General features: G+C 40.4%; 1 protein-coding gene across 1 annotated transcript; it reads right to left on the bottom strand.

Moving 5' to 3' along the window:
* Positions 1–7,595: 7,595 nt before the first annotated feature.
* On the bottom strand, positions 7,596–25,655 carry IMPA2 (inositol monophosphatase 2; the record flags this gene model as incomplete). The annotated part of the gene is made up of 8 exons (XM_079533755.1): positions 7,596–7,711; positions 8,487–8,638; positions 8,783–8,891; positions 12,257–12,365; positions 14,754–14,799; positions 16,147–16,251; positions 20,509–20,642; positions 25,548–25,655. The coding sequence occupies 8 exons, from the start codon at positions 25,653–25,655 to the stop codon at positions 7,596–7,598; spliced, it is 879 nt and encodes a 292-aa protein (XP_079389881.1).
* Positions 25,656–26,342: the final 687 nt, after the last annotated feature.

Below are 26,342 nucleotides of genomic sequence, written 5' to 3'. Positions count from 1 at the left end.
GTACGTGAGGCAGAGCAGGCCAAATAACCAGCCTGCAAAGTGGCTTATTTAAAGCCCCAGACAGAACTCGTCTTTCAGAGTAAGCTACCTCAGCTCACCAGGTGGTTTGGATGCAGATGCTGGTTGGAGGTTGGTTGTGTTGCATCCTGCGCTTTTTAATCTGGATTTGTCAGCTCATTTCACTGTCAGACAGAATGAGGGTGAGTGCAGATTTGGCTGACACTGAAATGAAAATTTGAAAGTGTTGGTAAATGCCAAAAATTTTTCTAATATTGCATGCACTATCTATGGTGTTTTACATGTGTTTTAGGGTACAACGGGATTGTGGTGCAGTTGCACTTGATATTAATGATCTGCTTTTTAGCTTTTCTCCCTCTTCTTGATAAAGAGTCGTAGAAAAACTTACTATGAACTGTTGTTTTCTAGGAAAAAGAAGCAAGTCTAAAATCAGCATATGTAGGAATAAAAGACTTGTGTTTGCTAAGATTGACTTTTCTATTTTTTATTCTTTATTTTCTTGTTATCAGTATGTGTTATGAACACCACCTCGTTTTGACTTTAAGGATTTGAGACAAATATACTTGGTTGTCAGCAGGTGGCTCCGTGCTAAGTTTGAGCTTTGTTCTTGGTGTGCCCACAGAACCCGAGCTACTTCAAGCAATCTACTTTATATTTTTTTAGCCAAGGACTGAGTGATAATGAAGGTGTGTGATTTATCAGTACAAAAGGCGTTTGTTAGAATAGAGATAAGAAAATGAAAATCTCTTGTTTGAAGGAAACTGTGGGGTGCTGTTACAGAAAACAAGCAGTCATTTTAACAACAGCTGTGCCAAACTCTGCTCCATACACAACCAGGGTTTCAGGTAACACAGCAAGATTTTATTTTGGAGTCCCTTGGTTGTTTTCTTTTAAAACTCTTGCTGTGTACACAAGGAGCGTATTTGGGGGTGTGGTGTCATCGAGTGACAGGAGTGCCAGTGGTTGCAATGAAACTTAGGATTTTATTTATCTAATTGCAGTGAATAGGGAATATTCAATTTCTGTCAATGGGAGCAGGGCTGGCTCCCCCAGGACTCACCGCATCAGGCTGCGGGGCTCTCTCGGAGAGATGCAGACCGGGTGGTGTCTGGAGCTAATCCAGCTGCAGCAGCTTCGTGAATATATAACAGTATACCCTGTGTGAAGCTGTTTGTGTAGCGATCAAAGTCGCGATCACACCCCAGCCCAGGATGCTGTGCAGCTCCTGAGTGTAAAGGCCAGCCCTAGACCATGAGCACAGCGTGGGACCCTTGCTCCTCAGTTGGGTGTTTTTCAGCCTCTCTTTTTTGAAACTGAAATAGCATACTTCTCTGCATGTGTCTTTTATCCAAAGGGTGTTATGATTGAATTACTTAAACGGCATATACTGGATAAACTGGAAGAATGTTCTTTCCCTGTGTTTTTCCAGGGCTAGTGGTTTAGTGGGGTGGTAGGTGAATGGTTGGACTAGATGATCTCAGAGGTCTTTTCCAATCTTGGTGGATTGGATTCTATAAGTCTTTCTTATTTTAATGGTGGGCAGGCATGATCTTCCATGAATGGGTGAGAAGATCCTCAAGATCATAGTCTCAAGAGCTCACACTTAAACTGGGCGGTGCATATGTTGTGAAAGTTGTTTACAGATAGAACAAAACATTCTTCCTTTCTTTTTTATTATTATTTTATGGATAAAATGTATTTGTGCATCAATGACGATTTCACGATGCTTGAGTTTTCCTAATTTGCACGCTGGTGTGTTAATTTCTGTGAACACTATTTTGTAAGAAATGCTAGAAATCAACAAGAAACTCTTTAAAACTATGCTTGTGTATGGTACAGAACAAAACCACTGCTGCAGTACGAAGAATAACATTGCAAAAGAGAAACAGAAGAATGTAGCATGGGCACTTATTTTTTTTAATAAATATGCTTTCATAATGAAATCGCTGTATGACAGACATGAGCTTAAATTCAGCAGATATCAGTGGGTGGAGAGCATTCATAGACACTGCACATAGAATCACAGAATCCTTAGAGTGGGAGGGGCCTTCAAAGGCCACCTATTCCAACTCCTCTGCAATGAACAAGGACAACCATAGCTTGATCAGGTTGCTCAGAGCCCTGTCCAGCCTGTACAAGAGGAATTCAATTTCTTGATCCAAACTAGGTTATCAGATAGAGTCCATGCTTGCCCTCACTTTATAAAAAAAAATCTAAACATAATTATTCTTAGCTTCCATTACATAATTACAGAAGAGAGATGCCATAGACAAAACTGTGAGTAAGAAAAGGAGTTTATATGAATTATTGCGACTTTTTTATCTTGTATGTTTCCAGATGCATGCTACAGGCTAGCAAGCCAGTGGAGGGTGTGCTGGTGTAAATAACTGGCCTTAGTATCTGCTGAAGTCAGGTCACATCTGTAAGACCAATTCCTCCTCCCACTGTTGTTTTATATCTAGATGAAGTACTGCAGGGACACTGTTCATTATAGTAATCATCTGAAATAATATCACTGAAATATGATTTTATCCCAAATTTTGGAGGCACATTATTAAAAATGTGTGAGCCTTTGTACTTTATTTCTCTATTTGCAAACCTAATGCAAAATACTAATATTCTGTTAATGGAGCATGTCTCATCCTTTTTAAAAACAATAAATGAATTCACCAGATGCAAGGCGGGAGTTGACCAGCATTAATTTTCTATTTTACTATATGTATATGTAGCGATTGTATTTTATGGAAGAATAATTCATTAAAATATTTGTTGCCTGAAATAGTAAGCATGACTCTGAGGCATGCTGAGTGTCTGGAGTAACAATTTGGGGTCACCTGGTGTTTCCAGATGGTCCAGCTACGCGTCACCCCATGGTGACCGGACTTACATGCCAGGAGACTTTGCTGCAATCTCAGCACAAAGACAACTGATGGTTTTGCTGAGTTGTAGTGGTTAGTCATGCTGCAGCCTGAGCTTCACTGACATCACCAAAGCTTTGTCCCCTTGTGCCAACAGTGCCTTTGGCCCATGTTTCCTTCAATTGAGTTTGCTGGCATTATCTGGTGGCTCTGCCCGATTACAACAGCATTAGACAGCACTTGGCAAGACAGAACATCTGTGTTTCTACACAGGACAATGTGTTGGTTATTACAAAGGACAAACAAAAGTGATGAGATTCTGATTTTAGTTCCATCTTGCCTGACAGCCTGAATAATAATGCTTGAATTCATTTCAAAACAGAATAAACCAGTATTCCTGTTATGAATATATCCAATTCATAGTTTTACAAACAGCCATTAATATCACAGTATTTAGGAGGAATGCTGTGTCACTGATACAGCAACAGTGTGCTTGCACATGTAGTTCTAGTCTCCTAAATAGCTTGAAATTCAAGTACTGCCAAGGCGTAGCTGTGACTAAGAGAAAGGCACTGCTAAATGGCAGAGACCTTTCACAGCTGAGGTTTCCAGCTTAATGTGATGAAGTTCATCCTTTCTCTACTGACCTCTTTAATACCTGGTGTAATCTCTCTGTTTGAAAAATGTGTTTGTATGTATTAACCGATCTCATAGCAGTTCACAAGGGAAATACTACACAATTTTGTGTAACCAAAGCAGTAACGTTTGGCATGCTGAGATACTGAATTCTGATTTTCTGTGTTGTGAAATACTCATCTTTCAATTTGTGTTCCTATTCTGTGATGAGAACAGACACGCTTTGTCCTTCGGTGCATTTTACTCTAAAATTCACTGTAGAAATACAATGGGCAGCAAAGTACAGAAGCACCAAAGCACAGCTGTAACACAACTTAAAAACAAAACTTCAGGAGCAAAACCCAAGGAACTCCAGAGTTAGCATCCTTAACAGTTTTTCCTCTCTTGAATACGAGCAGGCAGGTCTTTTGCAACTGGATCAGAGCATGCATATAAAATGCAGTGTGCTATAGTGCCACTGTCATACCCAGTGTGTGGACTACAGGAAAACAGAATTCCTCTTTTGAGTACTGGTGGGTGATTTGTCACATTCCTTAGTGCTGTGGAGATGCTTTATGAAAGACTTTAACTGTAACGTGTTGTAAAATGGAAACAGCTGTAGGAGACATAGTTCTATCTGCTGTACGTTTTCAATCTTGGCCATACAATACTGAAACAGTCTTGCTTGCACTATGAATCTAATAGGAGAAAAGGGTGAGGGTTACATTAGTTTGCTATAGTGTATAGTGGCTTAAATCTCTTCATTTTTTGCAGGTCCTCTTGCACTTCTGTGTGCACACTGACCAAGTCCAGCCTTGCTGAGGAGCTAATATAATAACTCCTAGGTGCTGGTGGGTGGTAGAAAGTGATTTTGTTGTTTTAACTGAAGCCAACAGGAACAAAATGCTAGTTGAAAAACAGAAAACGCGTGCTACGTGCTGGTACTTGTCCTGTAAAAGCTGCCAAGCTCAACAAGACAGTGCAAAGGGCTCAGCCACTGACCGTTTTCCTGGAGCACACAGCTATTCCTGCTGCTGATACCTAAACATCCTTAGTCATGGCATGCGTGAGACATTCCGAACCACTGAGCTGTTGCAGGATGCCAAAACGAACCAGGATGATACAGGGAAACTGAGCACTGCTTGCTTCCAGAGGAAATGTAGACTTTTCTGAGCACAGACGTTTTTGTGCCAGCGTTAGCAGAGAAAATCCTCTGTAAGCATCCATCTCGGCTGCCTAATTACAGATGCGCATACATTCTGCATAATGTTTTTAGTGGAAAACAGTTGCAGCATTTTATAACAGCCAGTAGGAAAAAAGCCCACAAGTTTAGCTGGGCATTTAGGGGGGTTTAGGGTTCTGGCATCTGTCCTATACAATGAATGCACACTCTGGAAGGAGAGCTGGCAGTTATGCCTGCTGAGCAAAGCTGTGCTTCACCAGCAAGACAAAGTGACGGAAGGACTCCTGTACGGTTTATTTCTGTCACAATCTGTAATCAGGTGGCTTTAAAGCTGTACTTTGATAAAAACTTCAAGCTGGTGTAATTTGGCTCTGCTTCTGCAGAGGAGCCATGCTGTTGGCAGCCTTGCTACCCTCTGCTGCCTCAATTAAGCCCCTGGCGGTTGCCGGGGGGTGAGTTGGCTGAGGAAAGTGATACATCTGTAAAATAATCCTGTTTTTGTTTCCCCGGGTACTTTGCAGGCAGATCACTTCACTCTGGCCCATTGGAAGGATTCAAACCGCCTGCACTGGTGCACAGCAGGCAGGGAAAGGCGGGATGGCTGCTTCCCACACAGTGCTGCTTGAATTGTGGCCCAGCCCCACATGGGTAACCAACACAAGAACTTGCAGCCAGTTTTCTGCCCCTCTCCCTTCCCACAACTTTCAGGGCTCAGTTTAGCAAGTCAATCTTGTGTGCCATTTCAGTCACCACCCAGATGGCCCAGCTCAGCCTAGCTCTGGGACCGGGTGGGCCAGAGCATGGGGTTGTGCAGGCTGAGCTGCTGGGAGGCAAGTGGAGTTCCTGTCCTGGCAAGGAGGGGCCTGGTGGGGTCAAGCCTCTGCCGTACACGAACCCTACCAGTCTAAGCTTCCTTACACAGCTTATGGCATGAACAGAAGCTCCAGCAAAGCCCCTGGGTCTGAGTGCCTCAGGATCAGAGTGGGGCTGGCAAGCTCTGTACCGGTTGGTGCTCAGAAATTGGGAGAAGGGCAAATAAGAGACAAGCAAGACTATTAGTATTTATTATTTGTATTATAGCACCTCAGTGCCTAGTCACAGACAGAACTGCATCCTATGAGCACTGTGCAAACCCCAAACGAAAGTACTACAGTCCCTGCCCCGAGAGGCTTACAGCCTAAGTTTCCACAGAGATGCGAGGAGATGGAGAGGTGAAAAGGAACAGTGACAGCACAATGACCACTGTGACAGCATTGTTTTGATGACAGGAAATATCCAAGTTCCTAAAAGCTTAGTTATACTGTGGCTTTCTTCACCTGGTCAATGCTTTATATTTCTCATGGGGGAAAAAAAAAGCATCAAGAAAATCCCACAGAATTTGCATTATATTCAGTGAAAACATTTGTCATTACAAGAAACATATATAAGGTTATTTTTACAAATTATCGTTCACTTTGTGTGTTTTAAGAAGGCATCTACAACACGTTTACAAAGTCTACACATGCAGTGTAAAAAAGTTTTAGAATTTTTAACTGTTTCTTTTTGACTCATTCATGTATTTAATTTGCACTCTTGCAGAAAAGAGGTATCTTTTTATTCAACTTTTTAATAAAAAATTAGAAGTGATTTCATTTCAACCACAACTGTTATGGACACTGTTGTATCCCCTCTGTGCCCAAGATTTTAAAAATAACTTAAATAGAAACAGTCACCGTGGCATAATTAAAAACAATGCTAGATAGAAGGACAGGGAACAAGTGGGTATTGAGGAAAAATATATAACTGATTTTCAGGTTTCTCTGATCAAAATCTGTGATTGCAACTTTGTGTGAGAAGGGCATGTGGTTCACAACTAACTTTTTTGCAGCATATCTTATGTGCATATTAAGAACTTCCCCATAAAGGGCTGAATCCTGCTGTTCTTCAAGTTTCACTAAAACCAACCCCTCTGTGATGCTGTACTCTATTCTGCTACTGTGTGTCATGGTTAATACTGTAAATAACTCAGTGGAGTTCAACATCCCTGGTTTTAAACATCATTATTCTATGATACTAAGAGTTTGCAGGTGGCCTGCAGGACAGTATGATTTGTGCCTATGAAATAGGATGAAAGGGGAGAAGAGTTATGTTGGACAGTTTATAAAATCATATAAGCACTTTCCATGATCAGCTCTGTTCTCAGCTATTGGTTAGCCTCCCCCGCTGAAGACATGTAAGTAACGTACGTTCTTCATCTGAATACAACTTCCAATATGAACTTTCTTTTGTGCATTCTCTAAATTGCCATGAACATCCAAGATATCCATGTACATATGCACATAGACGTACACGTGCATGTCAGCATGGAGCTATGTGCGTACGCATGTCTAGGTGTACCTCTATGCACAAACAGACATACACAAATATATATACCTACACATATCTATGGATAATATAGCTATGACATAGTTAGGAAACAGCAGTGTCATTTTTATTGCATCCTTAAGTATCATAGAACGAGGGTATTATAGGCACACATCTTAATTACTTATCCTTACTACAGTCCTAAAAGCTCATTTACCTGAGATCTGCTTCTGTAAAAATAAAGTTCAATTTTTAGCTGCATGTTACAAAAGACTAAATATCAGCCCCACAGATATGAAATTACAAGTTACTTTGAAACTAGAGCTACCAGTAAAATATGCTATCCTGTAAAAAAGATACTGCCCAAAGAGATACATATTAAAAAGGAAACATGATTCTTACACGTTTAAAAATCTCTCTATGCCTTCCCATATTGTAATAAATTTATAAAAAATATTTGACACAGAAAATCTCCCAGAAAGCATTCTGCTGAGATCACGTACTCTTTAAGCCACTCATCTTGCAAAAGTTACATAGTTCAGGAGAGCAGACTCCAGATTACATGTACTTAATTTCCATCAGTTTTCATCATCCCGCCTGTAGTCAATAGTTTGTATTTCCTGAGCTATGAACATCGCCATCTCTCTGGTGCCCGCAGCAACCACTCGGCAGGACATGAGATCCAGAGGTCCCCCTGAGGACAAGAGGGTTAATGAGAACTGTCTTAGGTGACATAAAAAGGCAACGAGTTCTGAAATATAAACCACGCTGTAATTACAAGGACAACCTAATTCAGGTCTTGAAATCTCTTGCACAAAAGTGATTTCATAAATTTCTGGAAATTCTAGAATGCAACAGAAGTACTAGATGTTTAGATTTCTTCAGTACCCAACAATAAATGCAGTGTTTCCTTCATTTAGTAACAGGAAGGGATAGGGCAAAAATTAGTTCCGTCAGCATACCCTTAATACACAGAATCTTTCCATGATATTGACATACTGGTCACCAGGAATCCATTACTCTGTCTTTGTATGTGTACCATATACATGAATAAAATAATCCAGAGGCTGCACTGTCCTTTATGCCCTCTAGCCATATTTGTTCAGACGTGTACCTGAGACTGCTTCTGTCTTGGAAGGCTGTCTGCTGAAACTGTCTGGAGTCTGAGCATGTTTACCAAACTTGAGGGCTAGCTCTTTACAGTAAATCTGATGCTTTAAAGGAATTACACCAAGTCACTGAAATATAGTTTGACTCAGAAGACCTCTGATGTGATGAAACCCCAGGCTGGAATTACATCACTGTGGTATGATTAACTCAACAGAGTCTAGTGGAGAGTGCAGATGTTCCTGCCAAACACTGCCAGAAGTGAGACTGAGCCACAGGAGGACTGTACTGAGGTGACTCCAGGTGCCTGAAACAGCCACATGATCCCCCAAAAGTCCATGAAACAGGAGTACTGCACTCACCTGAAGTGTCTATCACAGTGCCACCTGCCTCTCTGATGATGACAGTAGCTGCTGCCAAGTCCCAGCAGTGTAACCCAAACTGGTAATATGCGTCGGCAGCACCAGATGCCAAATGGCACAGAGCCAGGGTGGAGCTTCCAATCACACGGACCCTGAGCACAGCAAGGAGACAAAGAAACACCAAGCAGAAAACACCTTTGATTTCAATCTGCGTGTTAAGATTGAAAAACATGCAACATAGTTGATTATTTTTTCATGACTTTGGGTCATGAGACACATACTGTAAGGTATCTTACCCATGCGCTTGGGCCTTGAGCAACCTCTCAATGTTACCAAGGAACAATTTCAAAGTTGCAGGGTCACGTTTTGGACCAATTTCTGTTAAAATTAAGGCCTTCGAGATATCTGCAATGGAGGTAGTTGCTTTCATTAATTCAACAGTTTCCTGGAGCTTCTGGAAATTTGTTTGAATTAAACACTAATGGACTCTTTACAGAAAAACAATTTTCACGTCCCCCCCTTTTTTTTTCATCCCAAGCTCTAAGGTTAGGTTATGTGGCAACTTCACATGAAAATTCAAGCAAGGCTATATTTCTGCTATCAAATGGTTTGATCTCAACACTTTTTTCTTTTAAAGAACAGGAATATTAAAAACAAGAAAGCATTCTTACATGTCGTCTGTTTCCATACATTGTTTTATTTCATATACCTGTCAGCTTTTGGAAAATTCAAAGACTTCGTCAGTCAACAAAAAACAATGCAGTTATCTAGTAATTATTAATGGCACTAAATTAATCACATTTAAAAACAGAATGGTTCCTGAATAGGAAACTTCAATGTAATTTGTTAATAAATTATAAGCACTTGGGGATACACTAAGATGAATGAAACATTTCTACTTAAAACCACCAGTCATCCAGTAACAGCTCCCTTTTGTTAGGACATTTCAAAGACTGAAAACATCTTATGACTGAAAAATCTTCCTATTACCATAAACAAAACCAGTATTTTACTAAATAATACTAATAAATGAGAGCTGCATCTGTACTGTGTTCAGCAAAAACCATGCCAGTCTCCACCAGGTGAGGATGTCAGCTCTGTGTACGGCCAAGACTCGTGGTGACTTGCAAAGTGTTGAAGTAGACCTCCTGTGAGATCTGCATGTTGCTGGCATATAGCAAGCAGATGCCAATTTAGGTGGAGATGGTTGATCAAGTGTCAAGTGTTCCTACTTCTGCAGTGCCAGCTGAACTCAGAGGTTTAGCTGCAGATTACTTACTAACCAGGCTGTGCCCAAATGTCAGGTGTCACCTTTATCCCACATTAAAGGCCAGACATTCATTCACATAGGGCATCTCCACCTGGTTATTACAGCCAATTGCGTAAATTAAAGTTCTTAGCAGAAGTAGCAAGGAGATTTTCAAAAGCAAATTAGGATGGAGCAAGACATCACTTAATTAAACCAGCTACCAATGAATTTAGTATTGCAAAGGAACATGATGGATGCAAGCAATGTGGTAAGTGGTTGGTGAGTAGCAGGTATGTAATTAGATTAAAAGTTAAAGCATATCACAAAGCTGAAGTGTAGGAATATAGATCTAGCAATCACTTTTTAAACTACTGCATTAAAATAGAGGAACGGTGATCCAGACACACTGCAGGTTTTCTCTGTTTAGCCACAATTGAAAACTTGGGATAGTGAAAGCAATCTGCTGTATACATTTTTGTACAACACACACAACTTATAATTACAGAATATTTAATGCATGCCTCATTACTAAAATGCACCAAGCATTCAAACTACACCAGTCATAGATAGGTAGATAGGCTGTAACGAGGACAGATTTTCTTTTGAGTTATTGAGTATATTTCTGATGAATAAATGGATTTCTCCAATATTCTTCAATGCTACAGCCAGGTAGAAATTGGATGAAGAGAGGGAGGTTGCTTCTTAGGAAAAAGGAGCTGGCTGATCACAAAACCCAATGGGGTTTAAAGTATTCAAGATACAAGAGAAAACATACTGACTGCTCCTCACTCTGCTACAACAGATTTAACAGTGATAGGGACACATTTGAGAAAAAAACAATTATCTTGAAGATAGAAGGTTATGAAAAGAAAATACACTTACAATACTAGTACAAGTAAGGCCAGATCTGTATCTAAGCATGAGAAGAAAGTAAAACTCAAGGTCAGAAGGAAGATGGATCCTTCATTTACATGTATCCTGATTGCCTGGACTCCCAAACCAGACCTCTACAAAATTTGTCATTGACAAAGATTATTGCACATACTGTAATTTCAAATGATTAAACCTGAACAATGAATGCATAGCGTAGATCAATATTACACAATGCTATACAAGTAATCACATTTCCTGAAAACAAAGGGCATGAAGCAACATGACAGCCTACATCTCCAACATATCATTCATTGGTGAAGGCTACTTGAATTCCAGCTGTAGGTACATATATGCTCTTTTCCAGCCTTGTTTTATTTCACTGAAGCCACAGTCCCTATTGGAAAACAACTGTGACTGTATACACTTAAAACATCAACAGAACTGAGACTAAAGAAGATCCATCTTCACTGATGAAAGTGCCCACCACCAAATGATGTCTCTCAGAACAAAGGAAAATTCCAAAGCATTTGAAAGAGCAGAAGGCTTGCTTCCCTGGCTGCGTTCTACACTCCTACACAGACCGGAAGCCCAGAGAAAGGACAAAAGTGGCACGTGCCAAAATTATTCCTTACTTAACTGGAAACCACAAATTTTTGTCTGCAAAAGGGAGTAGGGCCTTTCTGGGAGCGGCTCAGCCAGCCCATCCAAGAATACCCCTAACTTTTCCTTAGCCTGCCTTAGCGTAGGCTCTTGTGGATTATGGATATTCAAGCACTGACAAAAATGTGTGCATAATAAAGGATTTAAAATTTAGTTGCCGCTGACTTTACAATGTGCTCCATTTTTCCCAATAGGCAGATCCTGGCTCACAGTTTCACAGAAGTTTTGATGCAGAGTTTTCCTTGGGGCACTACAATGCACCTGTACTTTAAAATTCTTGAACTTACGGTGTGGCTCATTAAAATCTCTTTTGGGAGTGAAATTTTAACCACCTCCCACGTATGATGTCGTACATTTTTGGCACATGTTGGCTTCCGTCTAATAATTGAATATCATAAGGAAACTTCTCTGTAAATTTGTTTGCTGTTGATTTACCAGTAATACAATTCCATTAAAGTGTTAAGTGTTGCTAGCCATTTGTTTGTTAAAATACACCTCACACAGAAAAGCAAGCTGTTAAAGAACTCCTATGAAGCATGCATCCTGCAGTTCACTGGTAACATGTATATCTACAGACATAATACACTTTATGACATACAAGTTTATTGGAATAAAAAGTGAATGACAGTCAGCACAGTACAGTGAATTTGATTCACCATTCCCATTACATCTTGCTCATAAACAGTGATGCCTGTCTACAGCTGGAATGAAACTGGTGAATCTATTAATTCTTCCTCATTTTAAACAACAGTTATGAATCAGAATAACATACGATTATTTAAGTAGTTCACATTCAGCTGTACATCTTAAAAAGAAAGTGAGAAAAATTGTGGTTTTTGAGAAAAAATCAAACACATAACAAAATTATCATGCAGAAGAAATACCTTCCATCAGGATAATGATGTTCATTATCCTAATGATGATTTGCAACAACTCTGAAACAAAATTAACATATTCCTTTTAGAGTTCTAACAAAATCTAGACCAACCTGTCTCTTTTGATACCTGAAGCCTTTTGTCATTACAAAATGCCCCTTGACCTCTTCTACCAGTGTATAATCGTTCTTCAGTGCAGTGGTAAATTACACCAAATTCAAGCTTTAAGATTTTGAAAAGGAAAGAAATGAATGCAACTCAAATTACTCATCATAAATATAAACAACTACTAATGGCAGAAAGATCAGCAATATTTTAATTGGTACAGGTAATCAAAGATTATACTGATGCTAATAAAGTGGAATAATCTTACTATTACTGTTATATTTGAGATATAGGTCATATAAAATTCAGTTTACAAAGAGAAGTTAATTCAGTCTGTTCATGATCTTCTAAACTCTTACTTGCAGCTTATTTGCGTTCACATTAGAATAGATTAAATGCTAAGCTGATTTCAAATTCAATAAAATGTTTCTACTGAAAATAATCAAAAGTTCTCTACAGCCAGATTCTGAAAGCTTTTTTTTTTTTTTCACTGGTGAGCAGTTCTGCCTAGAAGAAGTCCATTAACTTTGGCTGGACCCTAAAAATTTGCAACCCCAAATACACAGACATGATCAGTCAGGCATACAAACTCAGAAGTCAGGGTACACAGTTTACTAACAATAGATACTTTTATTTGCATTTCACCTTTCATGGGCATTTAATTTGCCTGTCTTTTCAACCAAAGTAGTATCCTCCAGTCACTTTTCAAATGTCTCTCTACAAAATTGTTTTCTTTAAACATACAAGTGAGAATCTCATGAAATCACGAGACTCTGATAGGGGTTTGAAGAAAAATATCAAATACTCTTTGTCAAATCTCTCAGTGAAGGCTTGAGATAAGTAACACTGGATTCTTTGTGGGAATATCACTTCATGAATGAGAGGATCCCAATTTGAACCTTGCTTTAAACCCAATGTATTAAATTATCTTAATAGATTTCATCAAAAGATCTTGAAGGACTTTACAGAGTTAAATGATCAGCTACTAAAATCACCGTTAGGTAAGTACTACTAGCTACATTCTATTTAGAGGGGGACACATACACAAGCACTAAGTGACTTGCCCAAGGTCACAGAAGTTGGTAACAAGATCAAGGAAACATCTCAGATGTTCTAGACCACAAATCTTTCCCTGCTGCCCTCCTCCATTCAGAGCAAGTAATCTCTGGTCCCTCCTCATGGACAATTCAAAGGGAATAGTCTGTAGTCTGTCCTTGCTTCTTACACTGAGGTCCCATGTAAACCAAAGATATTTTATTTTTTTTGAGGAACACTATTAATAGACTCTCTCCCTGGAGACATCTGCAAGAATTTCTTCAGTACTGTTCAAGGTTTACATTCAGGCCAGTTCCCCTGTGTGTACTTTGGCTCCTTTTCAGCTTACTCGGTTTTTTTGTTTTTCCCATTTGTTTAGTGAGGGAGTTTTAACATCATTCTTTATTTTTGTTTCAGCTTTGTTTAGTTTACATAACCCAAAATATGCAGCATCAAAATCACGATGGTGTTCTAGAAAACATAAATATTAGAGAAAACTGTCTGGTAACAATACATAGTATTCAAAAGGACTTCCGGGAATGAATAAACTTGAGAAAAGCATGGAAGTGTTTCTTCACAGTTGCCATGTTTGAAAAGTCTAACCATAGAAGTACGCATTATTCTGTTTGAATCCATAAACACTGCTAGCACATCTGAAAACTATGTTATTGCTGCACAGAATTCTTGCTGACTTCAGTTACAGCTATATATATATATATATATTTGAGATTGTGGATTTAGGCTGGAAGAGGTACATTTCTTGGCAATTTGAACAGCTGTTTCTTCAGTTTGTATCAAACTGTAAAATGGCAACATTTGGAGAAAAGCCACTAGCATGAATGAGTGCATGGTTGGATGAGATGATCTTAGTGGTCTTTCCAACCTTTTCCATGATTGATTCCGTGATCTACGGAACTTAAAAAGGACAACAAATCTGAAGGCTGGGTACTTTTTTTTTCGCCTGTAATCAAGCTCTAATGAGCGGAATACAGTCACTTCACTGTATTACGAAAACCTCAAAGGCAGATGAAGTAATCTAGACCCATCATTTTGTGCTCTTCATAGAAAGCAGCTCCAAATTGCCTTATAGTAGCAGTTAGTGTTCAGAGATACTGCTAGCAGGAAAGAAGCAATCATAATCAACAGAACACTGGGAGATACGGTTAAATTATGAATATATTTAACTTATCAGGGTTTTGTCCTATGAAACCTTCCTTACACCAGCACTTCTTTTTTAGTCACATAAATCCTGTAACATTTATAATGATTTATAAGAATTTTTCTGTAAATGTCAGTTTGCATAAGTGAAATTTTACAAGACTGGGATTGTAAGCTAGCAGAGTATGACAAAATGCATTTGAAAAGCATGGGAAAGCCTGAACAATGGTGGATTTATTTTTTAAGTTCCCACTTAGTTTTGAGGCTTTTAACCAAATCTCAGGTAGTCATCCTAAAGAACATACTTCATACCTCTTTGTTAACAGCAAATCCAATGCTCACTGCCACTGTTGGAAATCTGTGACAAACAAGAAATGAAGTATTAGTGGCAAAAGTTCTCTCAACTTCACACTTACATAGCTCACTTAAGCAACACAATCCCACCTGGAGCTCTGTATCAAAAAAGCTTTAATATTATGCTATTTCTCCTTCATCAGACTCTTTATCAGGTGAGTTTAAAAGTTGATTTAATATTTGAAAATGCAAGAAGTAAATACTTAAAAATATTAGGATCTTTATACTAAATGTGTTGTACATTTTAATAATATTTTTGCTTTAGTTTAATTGAATCCTCCAGTGCTTTATAACAAGTCGTTGGTTTTTGAGAGCACATTTTGTTCCAATGAACTGAGAAGGTGAGATAGCAATTAAGTTGCAAGGAGATACCTTCTGCTGACATCAGCATAAGGAGAAACCAGTTCCTCTACCCTCTCTTTTGCCAAAGTGATGGTCACGTACTTAATTTACTCCTTTTAAATAAGTATTATTGTTTTTTAAACAATGAAATAAATTTATTTTTTCAAACATATTTCAAAAAGGATTTTGAAGATCCAGAAAATATTGCCAGAAAGAAAAAACCTTCACTTAATTGCATCAAACAGCAGCATGTGACCTCCCCCTCCTTCCTCACTTCAGTTCTATACAATGACACCAAAAGTCAGGGAAATGCTATTTTCCCCCCCTCAAATTATAACTACAGTTACATTAAACTACTAGCTATAAAGCAGAACATAATTCAGTTTCTTAAGTTGAAGTATTATGAACAATCATAGGCTTACAACTCCTACCACTCAAATGATGAAGAAAATCTTTCATATTTTTGCAAAAATGATCCCTAGGTTTCTTATTTTTACAGAGCAGTATTACAGGAGATTAAAACCACCATCTGCATTCAGCTTAGTTTTCATCTAAGTGCAGCCTAGTTTTCATATGCCATGACTGTATTTCCCAGGAAAAATGAAGCACTTGTATTTGAAAGGGAGAACACACCAGTACAAAAAGGAATTCATAACAACCACGTACGGAGTAAGGCCAAATGTCATCATAGTACAGCCTTGTTTCTTTGGTTCAGCTCAAGTCTCTACATGTTAATGTGTGATATTTATAAAGGAGCTGTGAGTCAAGAGCTTCTAGGTCATTAAGCAATCAGAAGACATATTATCTTACCTTTAGACAACAGTACAGTGCTCTCTCCAGCACAAACACACACTCCCACAGATAAGGCATAAAGTGACAGAGGGATGACTCCTACTTATATGTCATGGGTACAAATTTACCACAGTAAAATGCCTTCAAGAAGAAGGGAGGTTTTGTGAGAAGCTGAATTATGTCATTCAATATATTTTTCACTCCACTGTCTACTTACCTATGTACAAAATTGCAGGTTCCATCGACAGGGTCAATAATCCAGGTAGGACTGTCAGTGAGGACACATTTTGAACCAGCAGCAGTGGATTCTTCTGCAATGAACCTGCATTTAATGGGAAATAAAATAAAAGTCTCAGAAAACTTGCTGAAATATGTGACTCAGTAATTTTAACTCCATCTTCCTGTCTTTTGAAGCAGTAGTTAGTTTATAAATACATACAAACGTTATATACATGCGCTCATATATATATATAAAATTGATGTATACACATATATAGACATTTCTTTTTTTCATTGGAGAATGGAAAACTTTCACTTAAACTTTAAACAAGAGTTCTTGACTTCATAGCATACTATTTGGCATGGTAAAAAAGATCTCCATTCATGTTCACCTTCTTAATACACTATTAAAAAAGTAATTGATACACTATTAAAAAAGAAAATTGATCTGAATTGGCACTCCTGGAACTCTAAAGGAGATTTCTCTGTAGAATGTAATTTTATGGTTGAGGTCTGTCTCTCGCAGTAATATAAACTGCAAAATGTAGTTGCTTCTCATTGCAGTTAAATTCAGTCAACAGGAAGAAATGAACTCTTACAAGAATCCACAACCTCACTCCTATTAGAATTTTTTTCAAGTAGTAAGAATCAGGAAATTAAAAGATTTACACAGTTGAACTTTCTTCTTCCCATGACCCAGAGAAAAAACAATTTTTTTAATTTTTTTTGTACACACAAGGCACACATTGAAATTTGAGCTCATCTTCTTTTCCCATTTCTTTCATATCAATGCTTTTATTTTAATCTTTCTTCCCTGGGAAACGTACATCCAGTTCTGGGGTATTTCCTGCTGACCTTAATTATCCTTGCTCTCCCATAAACTGCTCAGCGTCTGTTTTTGTAAGAGCTGTGCAGGTTGCTACTCTCACAGATCTGAATATGGTTCTATATATACAGAGTGTGTAGAATTGGACTGCTAGCACTAAATCTCACTTTTGGTTTCATACGTGCCACATAATGTTGCAAGAATGAGTTTAAAACATCCTGCGGATGGCACAGATGGAGAGTTCTTGAATTTTCCCAGTGCTATTTTGCTTTTTCCTCAGCTGAAAGGGACTATTTCAGTGGTATTATGGATCTCCATCTGATATAAGAAGGGAAGCAGTAAGAGTTTGTTGCTATTTCATTCTCCATTAGAGCGAACAGCTGAGGAACATTTTAAGTGTTAGTGTGCAACTAGAAAGCCAGAAAGACTTGAACAAGTGTTCTCAGTCAAGCACAGCACATTACAGATTCCTTGCTCTATATATGCAATTATTTTGTCTCGTGTCTTTTCCTTTCAAAAATCTTGTAATTAACTCCCACCATAAGCTCAGGCAGCACTCCTGGCTGCAAGAGAAACCCATCTTCCTGCAAATGGACGATGTGGCAGCTGGTCCTGTATCATCCACAAATCATGCCTCTGTTTCCATCTCTGCCACATCCTTCATTGTAGCCATTGTCTCAGCAGTCAAAAGGAAGCTGGAATGGGACTCTCTTGAAGAACAAGAGAATTTCTGTAAGGTGCTTTACCCTCGTATCTGGGGGACAAATCTATCCCCTCCCTTTCCCCTACAGTGGGCTATGATGTAGCCCTCAAGTAAAAAGCTCTAACACAAAGCTAGGGTACAGCAGTGCCACTGCTAGGTATTCATGTCCAAGATCAATTTTCCAAAATGGCTACAGGACAGCACACTTTATGAAATTTTTGCTAGCAGGTAAAATAAGCCAGTTGCTGCTACACAATACCAGGTACTAAATTCCAAATGTTGGGCATAGTTTAAGAAGTGGGAGAGGTAGCCATGTTAATACTGTAAATAACAGTAGTTAATTTAACATGCCAGCCCTTCAGCTCTTTTGACCTCTCTCCAAATCTGGATTAAAGTTTTCTCCCACGGAAAATGAGTCCGGTAATTTTATCCTAGCCTTACTGGACATCTGTTCACGCCTCAAAGCCACTCTGAAACTCAGAGTGCTGGAACAGCAGGGAGGCTGTAGCACAGCCCAAAGGACAGAAAGAACCCTGAAGGTTCAAAACAGGGCTGCCCCTCTCCTATCCCCTTAAGGGGTCTGAGGGCAAAATGCTGGCAGCCAGGGTTGGATGTCAGCCCCCCTCATGTCCGAGTTCTGACTGGAATGGCTCCAGGATTAAGGCCACAACTGACACCAAAGATGACAGCTTGTGTAACAATAACACAGGCAAATGACACAGTAAAATTTTTCAGCCAGCAGTCCATGATATTCTGGCTGTGCCTATCTGTGCTACGAAGATCAACCAGAAATCAACCAGAAAAAAACCACAACCTTTTGGGAATATTTCCTTGAAGCATTTCAAAGTGCCAAACAGAGTGAGAGTGAAGAAGAAAACCTGGTTGAAACATAAATGAGAATGATGCATGTCCCTTGGCTAAGCAGAGAAAAGAAGAAAGAAATATAGGATGGAATCACATTTTTAACAGGTTTTCTTAACAATTCTGTACTCCTGAGTACATTTCCAACACCTCAGGATGGATCACTGCCACAGCACAAATGGTATAGATCCCAATGAGATCTCTTCTAGGTTTTTTAAATCCCAGGATACATTTCTAGAGTCAGAAAACATAAGAATCAAGATAACTTAAGGGAAGGAGTAACAACAGCAACTTTCATTGATGCTTTCAACAGCCGGATTAGGGAGAGAATGAACACAGTTTCATTTTCCACTTTTTGGAAATGATCTTTTGATGTTTTCACTGTACTTCAGTTTAAACCTCAATTCCTTATGTGGATTCCTCATTGCAAGCATCTAAATTTAGTCTTCTAAATCTAGTTTTAATCTACCGTTTAATCTAAATGCATTTGCTGTCTGAACAAACTCCAAACAAAAACAACCACGCTATCAGCATAAATGAACTGCCTTGAAGAAATAGCAATCCTTTTATTTGCCTACAGCAATCCCTTTATTTGCTTTTGAAGTCAGAAGAATGCTGCACAGAGTTAGTAAAAGTTAGAAATTTTTCCGTTTCTTGGTCTATGTTGACCTTATAACTTTTGTTTCCATTTTGAGTCACTTGAGTGCTTCTGTTGATTCCAGTTTCATGCAAAATGTGTATGTTTTATGTTCTCTGCCAGGCTGTTCAAGGAAAAAAGAAACAACAAACAGTGCAGAGGAGAAAAGAGCACTGCCAGCAACAGTAGATGGAATATTACAGAAATAATAGGCTTGTAAAGCCTGGCACTCTCTGGAGAATCGCAGCCAAGAACCACACATTGTGCTGTACAGTACTGTCTCAATATGTGATCACATACACCATGTATTCAGAAAGCCATATTTAGTATATAATGTTCTTTCTACTTATTCTTTTTTTCTCTTCTTGTTATTTTCTTACAACAGCAGAGCTGACAAGCAGATTAGTAGCTGAACCCCCAGATTCTCATGTTTGTTGATTTCTGCACAGTGCTAGATTGCAAGACTCTTCCATTAGAGATATAAGCAGTTAGAAGGAAGTCATGTAGTAATTCAGCAATACATAGGCTCTGCAGGCAGATGCATTTTATCCCTGTGTACCAAAGTCAACTGTGAAAATCAATTGCAGCGTCTCTGCATCAAGCCAAAACTGACCAAGTAATACAAAACTGCTTTCTCATCTGTGCATGTGCTAGGAGGAGGTATTTTCAAACTGTAAAATAATTTATGCCTTGTTTATTTAAAGGCACTAAGTGATGGTGGTAAACTGCCCTGCTTCTCACTGGTTTTAGGATTCTACAAAACAAGCACAAGATCAGTGTGATTAAATACATTAATTGTCTTGCTCTAGCAAATGCTTATGTATGATGGTAAAAGAATGTGAAGGAAACTTCTGCAGGAGGCGATCTTTGCTATCATTAATTTCAGCTATATAGTAATACATTTTATTTAGCATAATCTTTAGAAGATAAGAGAACAGATTAGAATTCCAAAGATCATGGAGATTCATAGGCAAACTTCATACACAATGTCCTCACCAGAGAAATACCAATATTAAATATAGCCCAAGAAGTTAAGAAACAAGAATTTTAAGACAGGTCATGACAGAAATGTTAGGAAATATAAAGTGCTCGGTATTGGGCAGTGGTAGCAATTTAAAAAAGAATCCCACGAATGTGCCCACCATAAGGGGTAGGTAAAACTGAAAGAAGCTGCTACAAGTTAAGAAAAATTAATGTTTACTGACTTCCTTTACTGACTAATGTTTATCTGACTTCCAAGGACAGAATTTTAAAATTCCCTTTAAAGGCTTGTCAGATATGCAGCTTCTATAGGAAAAATGGTCATTTGTTGTTTTCTTCTACAGACACTTACCTGTGGGAGGGAAATTTCTCTTTCAGAACAGAAATAATCAAATTTTCCACAAAATGATCAGTCTCAGTCACAAGATCTGCTGCAGATGTCTTTGTGGACACTTGTTTTTCCTCCGTTAGAGCTTTCCTAATAATCTGAAAGGGAAGTTCATAAATCAGTCTTCAATGCCATTCATGCAGTAGACACTAACATAATACAATTACTAACAAAATTATAGCTAATCCTGAAAAACAATCACAGGTCTAATTCTACCAGAACCTATTTTAGCTCCTCCAAGTAAAACCCTTTGGAGATAATGAGCAGTCTTTGGGAATACGGCATTTGCAGGAACCTCTCTTGGCAGTTCAGAAAGGGATTGAGAATGGCATTCATAAAAGGATGATGACAGTCATTGTGATTTAGGAAATTACAGAAAACACATGTAAGATTAGAAAGAACCTTGAGGCCCATAAATTTCCACACAAAGACATTTTTCCTTAAATATATATATTTTTACAAGATCAATAACTCACTGCTCTCTTACTTTAAAAAACATACAGTAAAGCAAACTCCGCCATTTTCTTTTTTGCCAACAAAGACACACAATATTTAATTTTTCTTGTGTGTAAGACTGTTTGAATGTCCAAGTGCTGACCACCCATTAGTCCCAAAGAGTTGCTGTGTACATAACAAAACCAAAGATTTAGGCTTCTTCTCAGATATGGAAACAGTGATCTAACTCTGGAAAAATCTTAATCTCCTTTTAAAGGGTTTTACTGCTATAAGCTCAGAATTAAACCACATCAGTTGCAAATGCATGTATGGGAACACAGTCACTAAAAATGCTCCCTCAATTTTCCCATTTTCTTTCTCTCTTTTTTTTCCCCTTCATCTCTTCATTAGAAAAACCCACCATCTATCTATCTATCTATCTATCTATCTATCTATCTATCTATCTATCTATCTATCTATAGGGAGTGGGGTGGGGGATGGAGTGGGACGATAATGCTCAACTAGCAAAAAGAACTGCCTTATTTTTTAACCAGTGACAACTATAAACTCTTTGAAATTAGGAAAGCCAAAGAAAAGCAAAGATTAAGTACTGTTTATTTCTACACAATTATATTAAACAAAAAACAGCACCAAGAAGACCAATATCCCACGTCCCTTCTACAACACTGATTAATTTAGTTACATTTCCATGGATCAAAGTATTTTAAAGCTACCTAAATAGAATTGTTTTAGGACCAAACAAAACCGTTCTGCTTGTATTGTGTACAGGAAAGGAAGCTGGAAATTCCCTAATTTCACCCTCAGCTATTGGGTTTTGTTGTTTAAAATACCACATGTGAAGGAGCTTCAAATGGTTCTGACACGTAACCGACTTTGCTGACTGCTGCCTTAGCATGGACTTGGCAAATGGACTAATGTTTCTGCTTCATGAGCTGTAAAGCCTCAATTTTAACTATTTATCCAAACTGGTGAAGACAGATCGGAACATTTTGCTTCAAACTCTTCTGATGTTCATTATTGCACACCAAAATATTAACTCGACTTAATCATTTTAATTCCCTCAATGCCATGCACGGTTTTCTCAGTGCTTTACCCACACCACTGGAGAAGCACCACTTTAAGAAAGCCCTCAGGCTGCTCCTCAGACCAAAGCAAAATCCAAAGTGCTGCAACTGCCTCAGCTGTGTTGTGTAACCTCTGTAAAAAACATGCTATGCTCCCATTTTTTATTTTCATCTCTCCTCTTTTCTATTTCCTGTGAGTAAACGTGTTGCTGGACTCTGCCTTTCTTGCCTTTCTTAGCACCTTTGAAATATTAAGAGTCTGGAGCACAAGCCTTTTGGTGGCAGCTGAGATAATAGGGATTGATCAGTCTGGAGAAAAGGAGGCTCAGGGGAGACGTTATTGCTCTCTACAGCGACCTGAAAGGAGGTTGTGAACACTTTTCCAAGGTTACAGTGATAGGATGAGAGAGAATGGCCTTAAGCTGTGCTAGGGGAGGTTCAGGTTGGATATTAGGAAAAAATTCTACTCCAAAAGAGTGATAAAGCAGTGGTACAGGCTGCCCAGGGAGGTGGGGGGTTGTGGGTCACTGCCTCTAGACATATTCAAGAACGGTGTGGATGTGGGGGGCACTGAGGGCACGGTGTACAGGCTGATGGTTAGACTAAGTCATCTGAGAGGTTTTTTCCAGCCTTAATGATTCTATGATTAAATCATGCAACAGAGAATAGAAAGGACAGAGGGCCCAAATGCCTTCTCAAGAACACCTGCCTGGACAACCACCTACAGAGAGGTGCTCATTACATGTTACAAATCTCATCTCACTGTTCTGCTTGTACACATCACACACTTCTGGAAGTTCCAAGACAGACTGACTTGCTTGCAATACTGTCCTGAAATATTTGCTCACAAGTAAAACCATATGTCTAGATTGAAAGTATAACTACCTGCGTATAATTTGGGAAATAATTTGGGAAATAACCGTCTGTTTTGCTAGCAAAATCTATGCTCCATAGATCCAAATATCCTAAAAGCAAACATAGGGAGGAAATCTTGGAAATTTCTTGCCTTCCCCCCCCAACCCCTTTCTTTTTTTTTAAAGTGAGATTCTTCTGGGTCTCTCATGACATACAAAATTATTTTCTAATCCAAAAAACCTCCAAAAAGTACCTGTGGACTTCAGCATGTTAGCCTCTCATCTCATTTTCTCACCCTTCTTTTAATCTTTGTGCAAATGTACTGACTTTGGTGAAATTTCTCCAGTTGTAATTGCAGAGAACTGTGCAAATATTACCCAGAGCTCAGAATAGCATCAGAGGTACAGAAACTGGTTATATTTGCTTCTCTTCAGCAGCAAGTCACAGGAAACTGACAGGTGTACTTCTCACAACCATAGCAAAAAGAGTTTACTCACAAAAAAAAAAAAAGCAGAAGAGAAGGCTGAAAAAAATTCAGTTGTGTGTGGCATAAGAGTGGATTAGACATAATTTTAATGCAGGCCAATGACAGACATTACAAAACCTTGGCTACTCTATTTATGAAATACCCATTTACATTAAAGGAATGCCTGTTACATTTCATAAGACTAATGGAACTTTCTAAGAGGATGGGAAACAGAAGCAATAACTTCAGCCTGGGAATGGAAGTTGCTCCAACATCACTCCTGAAGCATATTCAGGCAATCATTTATTTATTGGCCTCCACAGCTTAGAAAGAAGTTTTCCAGAGCCTTGAAAGAAGATATATTTTACTTATACTCATGAACAACACAAACCCAACAGTCATGTAAGCAAAAAAGAGGAGATCAGAAAACCATCTTGCTGGTTGACTTTTTCTCAAAACCCAAAATCCTGACTTCATGCCTTTCTTTGGGTTGGCCTCTACGTCAAGACTCTCAATGACAGTTTCTAACTAGAATCCTTCCTAACCTGCATTAGATTGGAGAAAATGAGGGCCTCAAAAAAAAGGCTGAGATGGGAAAATTGCATGCAGAGATGGATGGAGACAGAATTGAGTTCTGGAGAAACAGTACAATCAGATCTCTAGTGAAGGCAGAGGTGTGAAGGACAGGAAGAGAAACAAAAGGAAAAGAATATGCCCACTGGAATTGACTGGTGATCAAAATAAGACTCAACTGTATTCATTTTCAAAAAATAGTAAATCTAGCCCCATAAAATCTAAGTTACACCCCACTTTGTATCCTTATCTCTAATTTCTTTTGGGAGTAGCAGGAAGTGGAATGACACTTTAATAATATACTGTCCTGCCAGTTGCAATGTAGCAGCACTGAAGTGCAAATGAAAATGATGCAAACATCAACCACTGTGATCTTCCAGGTCATGAAGGCAGTTCTGGCTATTCCCAGAATTTGAAATTTTGAGAAATAAGGTGTGGAGGCTTGAGCAAGCCATGAGAAGCTCTCTTGTGAAATGGCTGGCAGAACCAGCATGCTGGGGAACTCCCCTCAGATCCTGTGAGTGCACAGCCTGTCATCCCGATTTGGATCATCCATTTACTCCTTGACTAAAGTCATCTCTCCCCTGGCATCCTGTTCATCTTTGTGTGCGCGCACGTGTGTTCTGTGAGCGGGAAAACGTGTTTAATGACACTTGCTAAGGAAGCATTACAGGTCCTGGCCTCGAGATGAAAATGGAGTTCCTTAAATAACAGCATGCAGGTACAAAATACAGCAGAATGGAAGCAGAAGAGAAATGCATGCTGCTGAGCTTCGTGTTCTATGCAGTTTCTCCTCTGAGCAGTTCGCTGACCCCACTTCTGGGCTCTGTTAGAGACAGGGAAATTCTGCTGTGGTACACAGCTCTGTTAGAGCCAGGGGAAAGCGGCACACAAGGCCTCTCCCAAGGTGAGCGACTGCCTGCTGTAATGAAAAACAGCAAAGCCTCTGCTGGACTGCCCTGGTCAGTGAGTTTCAGCCCTTCTGAGGACACCGGACACTGGTACAACAGGAAGATGCAGTCTCTCTGGCACAGCTATTCTTTTCTGCACACAATCTGCTCAAACCCAAATGGTGGTATAGCAATGCACGGCAGTCCGCGTAAGCACACCACGCAATCTCAGCTGTGCGTACATTCAGTCTTAGCATCACACCGTGCTCAGAAACGCCACAGTAGCAGAACAAGTGCTTGGCGTACGACTGGAAAAGTTACTAAAGCGGCAAATCTTTTTTTTTTTTTTTTTTTTTTTTTTTTAAAATACGTACAAGTGCTGGGGCCACGCACGCTGCCTGCTCCGCAGCCCGAGGTGACCGTGCACGGCCCCAGGTCCTCCCCGCACCGCTGCGGGGCCGAGAGAGCGCCGACAGCACCCGCCGAGCGCCCACACGGCCCTCCCGCACCCCCACCTCCGGCTCTTCCTTTTTTAATGCTTAACCCAAAAGCGCACCTCCGCAGCCGCCCGAGAAAGATGCTCCTGCCGCGGAGCAGCCCCTCCCCGCCCGTTCCCGGCTCTTCCCGGTCCCGTCCCGCCGCGACGAAGCCCCGCGGGTGGGCAGCGCTCCCTTCGCCGCGGGGGGCGGCGGCCCTCACCTGCCCGGCGCGGAGCGCCAGCTGCACTGCCACCTCCGCGCACTCCTTCCAGGGGTCCCCGCCGCCCGCCGCACCATCCTCTTCCTCCTCCTCTCCGCGGGGCTTCATTGCGGCGGCGGCGGCGGCTCCGCTGCCCGGGGAGGACCGGGGCCAGGGGCCAGGGGCCAGGGGCCGGGGGCCGGCTGCCCGCCGAGGAGCGGCGCGGAGAAGGAGGGCGGGCGGGCAGGAGGCCGGGCCGAAGCTGCCGCTGTCACTCGGAGCCCCGGCGCCGCCCCGCGGGGAGGACTGGGCGGAGGGACGGAGGCCGCCGCGCTCGATGGGAAGGGCGGGCCGCGGCGGCAGGGCGCTAATTTTAGGTGAGCCCCGGGGGTGGAGAGGGGTCGGGGGTGGCACGGAGAGGAGCGGCGAGAAGGGCGAAAGGCTTTGGGGAGGCCGCTGGCCCGACCCGACCCGACATGGCCGCCGCGGAGCTGGCAGTGCTCGGCGTGGGCTGCTGTGCTGTGTGGAAAGCGCCTAGCGGGCTGCCGGCGGCTCCTCGGCCACAGGCAAATGGGAGGGTGTGCGTTTGCTGCACGGCGTTGTGCTGCTCTGGGCGGCACTCTGGCCCACCTGTATGGGTTGGCTGTTGTGTGGGAGTGTGTAAGCCTTAGTGAGGAGCTACATCTGAACGTGCTGAGCGATGGGCTGAGGCCAATGGTATGGCCTGCAACAAGGCCGAGTGCCAGGCCTGCCCTTTGGTCACAGCAACTCTGCATATCACTACAGTCCTGGGGATGGAATGCTGCACAGAGGAAA

Source organism: Tetrao urogallus (genome assembly GCF_951394365.1).
Source record: "Tetrao urogallus genome assembly, chromosome: 3".
NCBI classification, from domain to species: domain Eukaryota; kingdom Metazoa; phylum Chordata; class Aves; order Galliformes; family Phasianidae; genus Tetrao; species Tetrao urogallus.
This window is presented reverse-complemented; position numbering and strand designations above follow the sequence as displayed.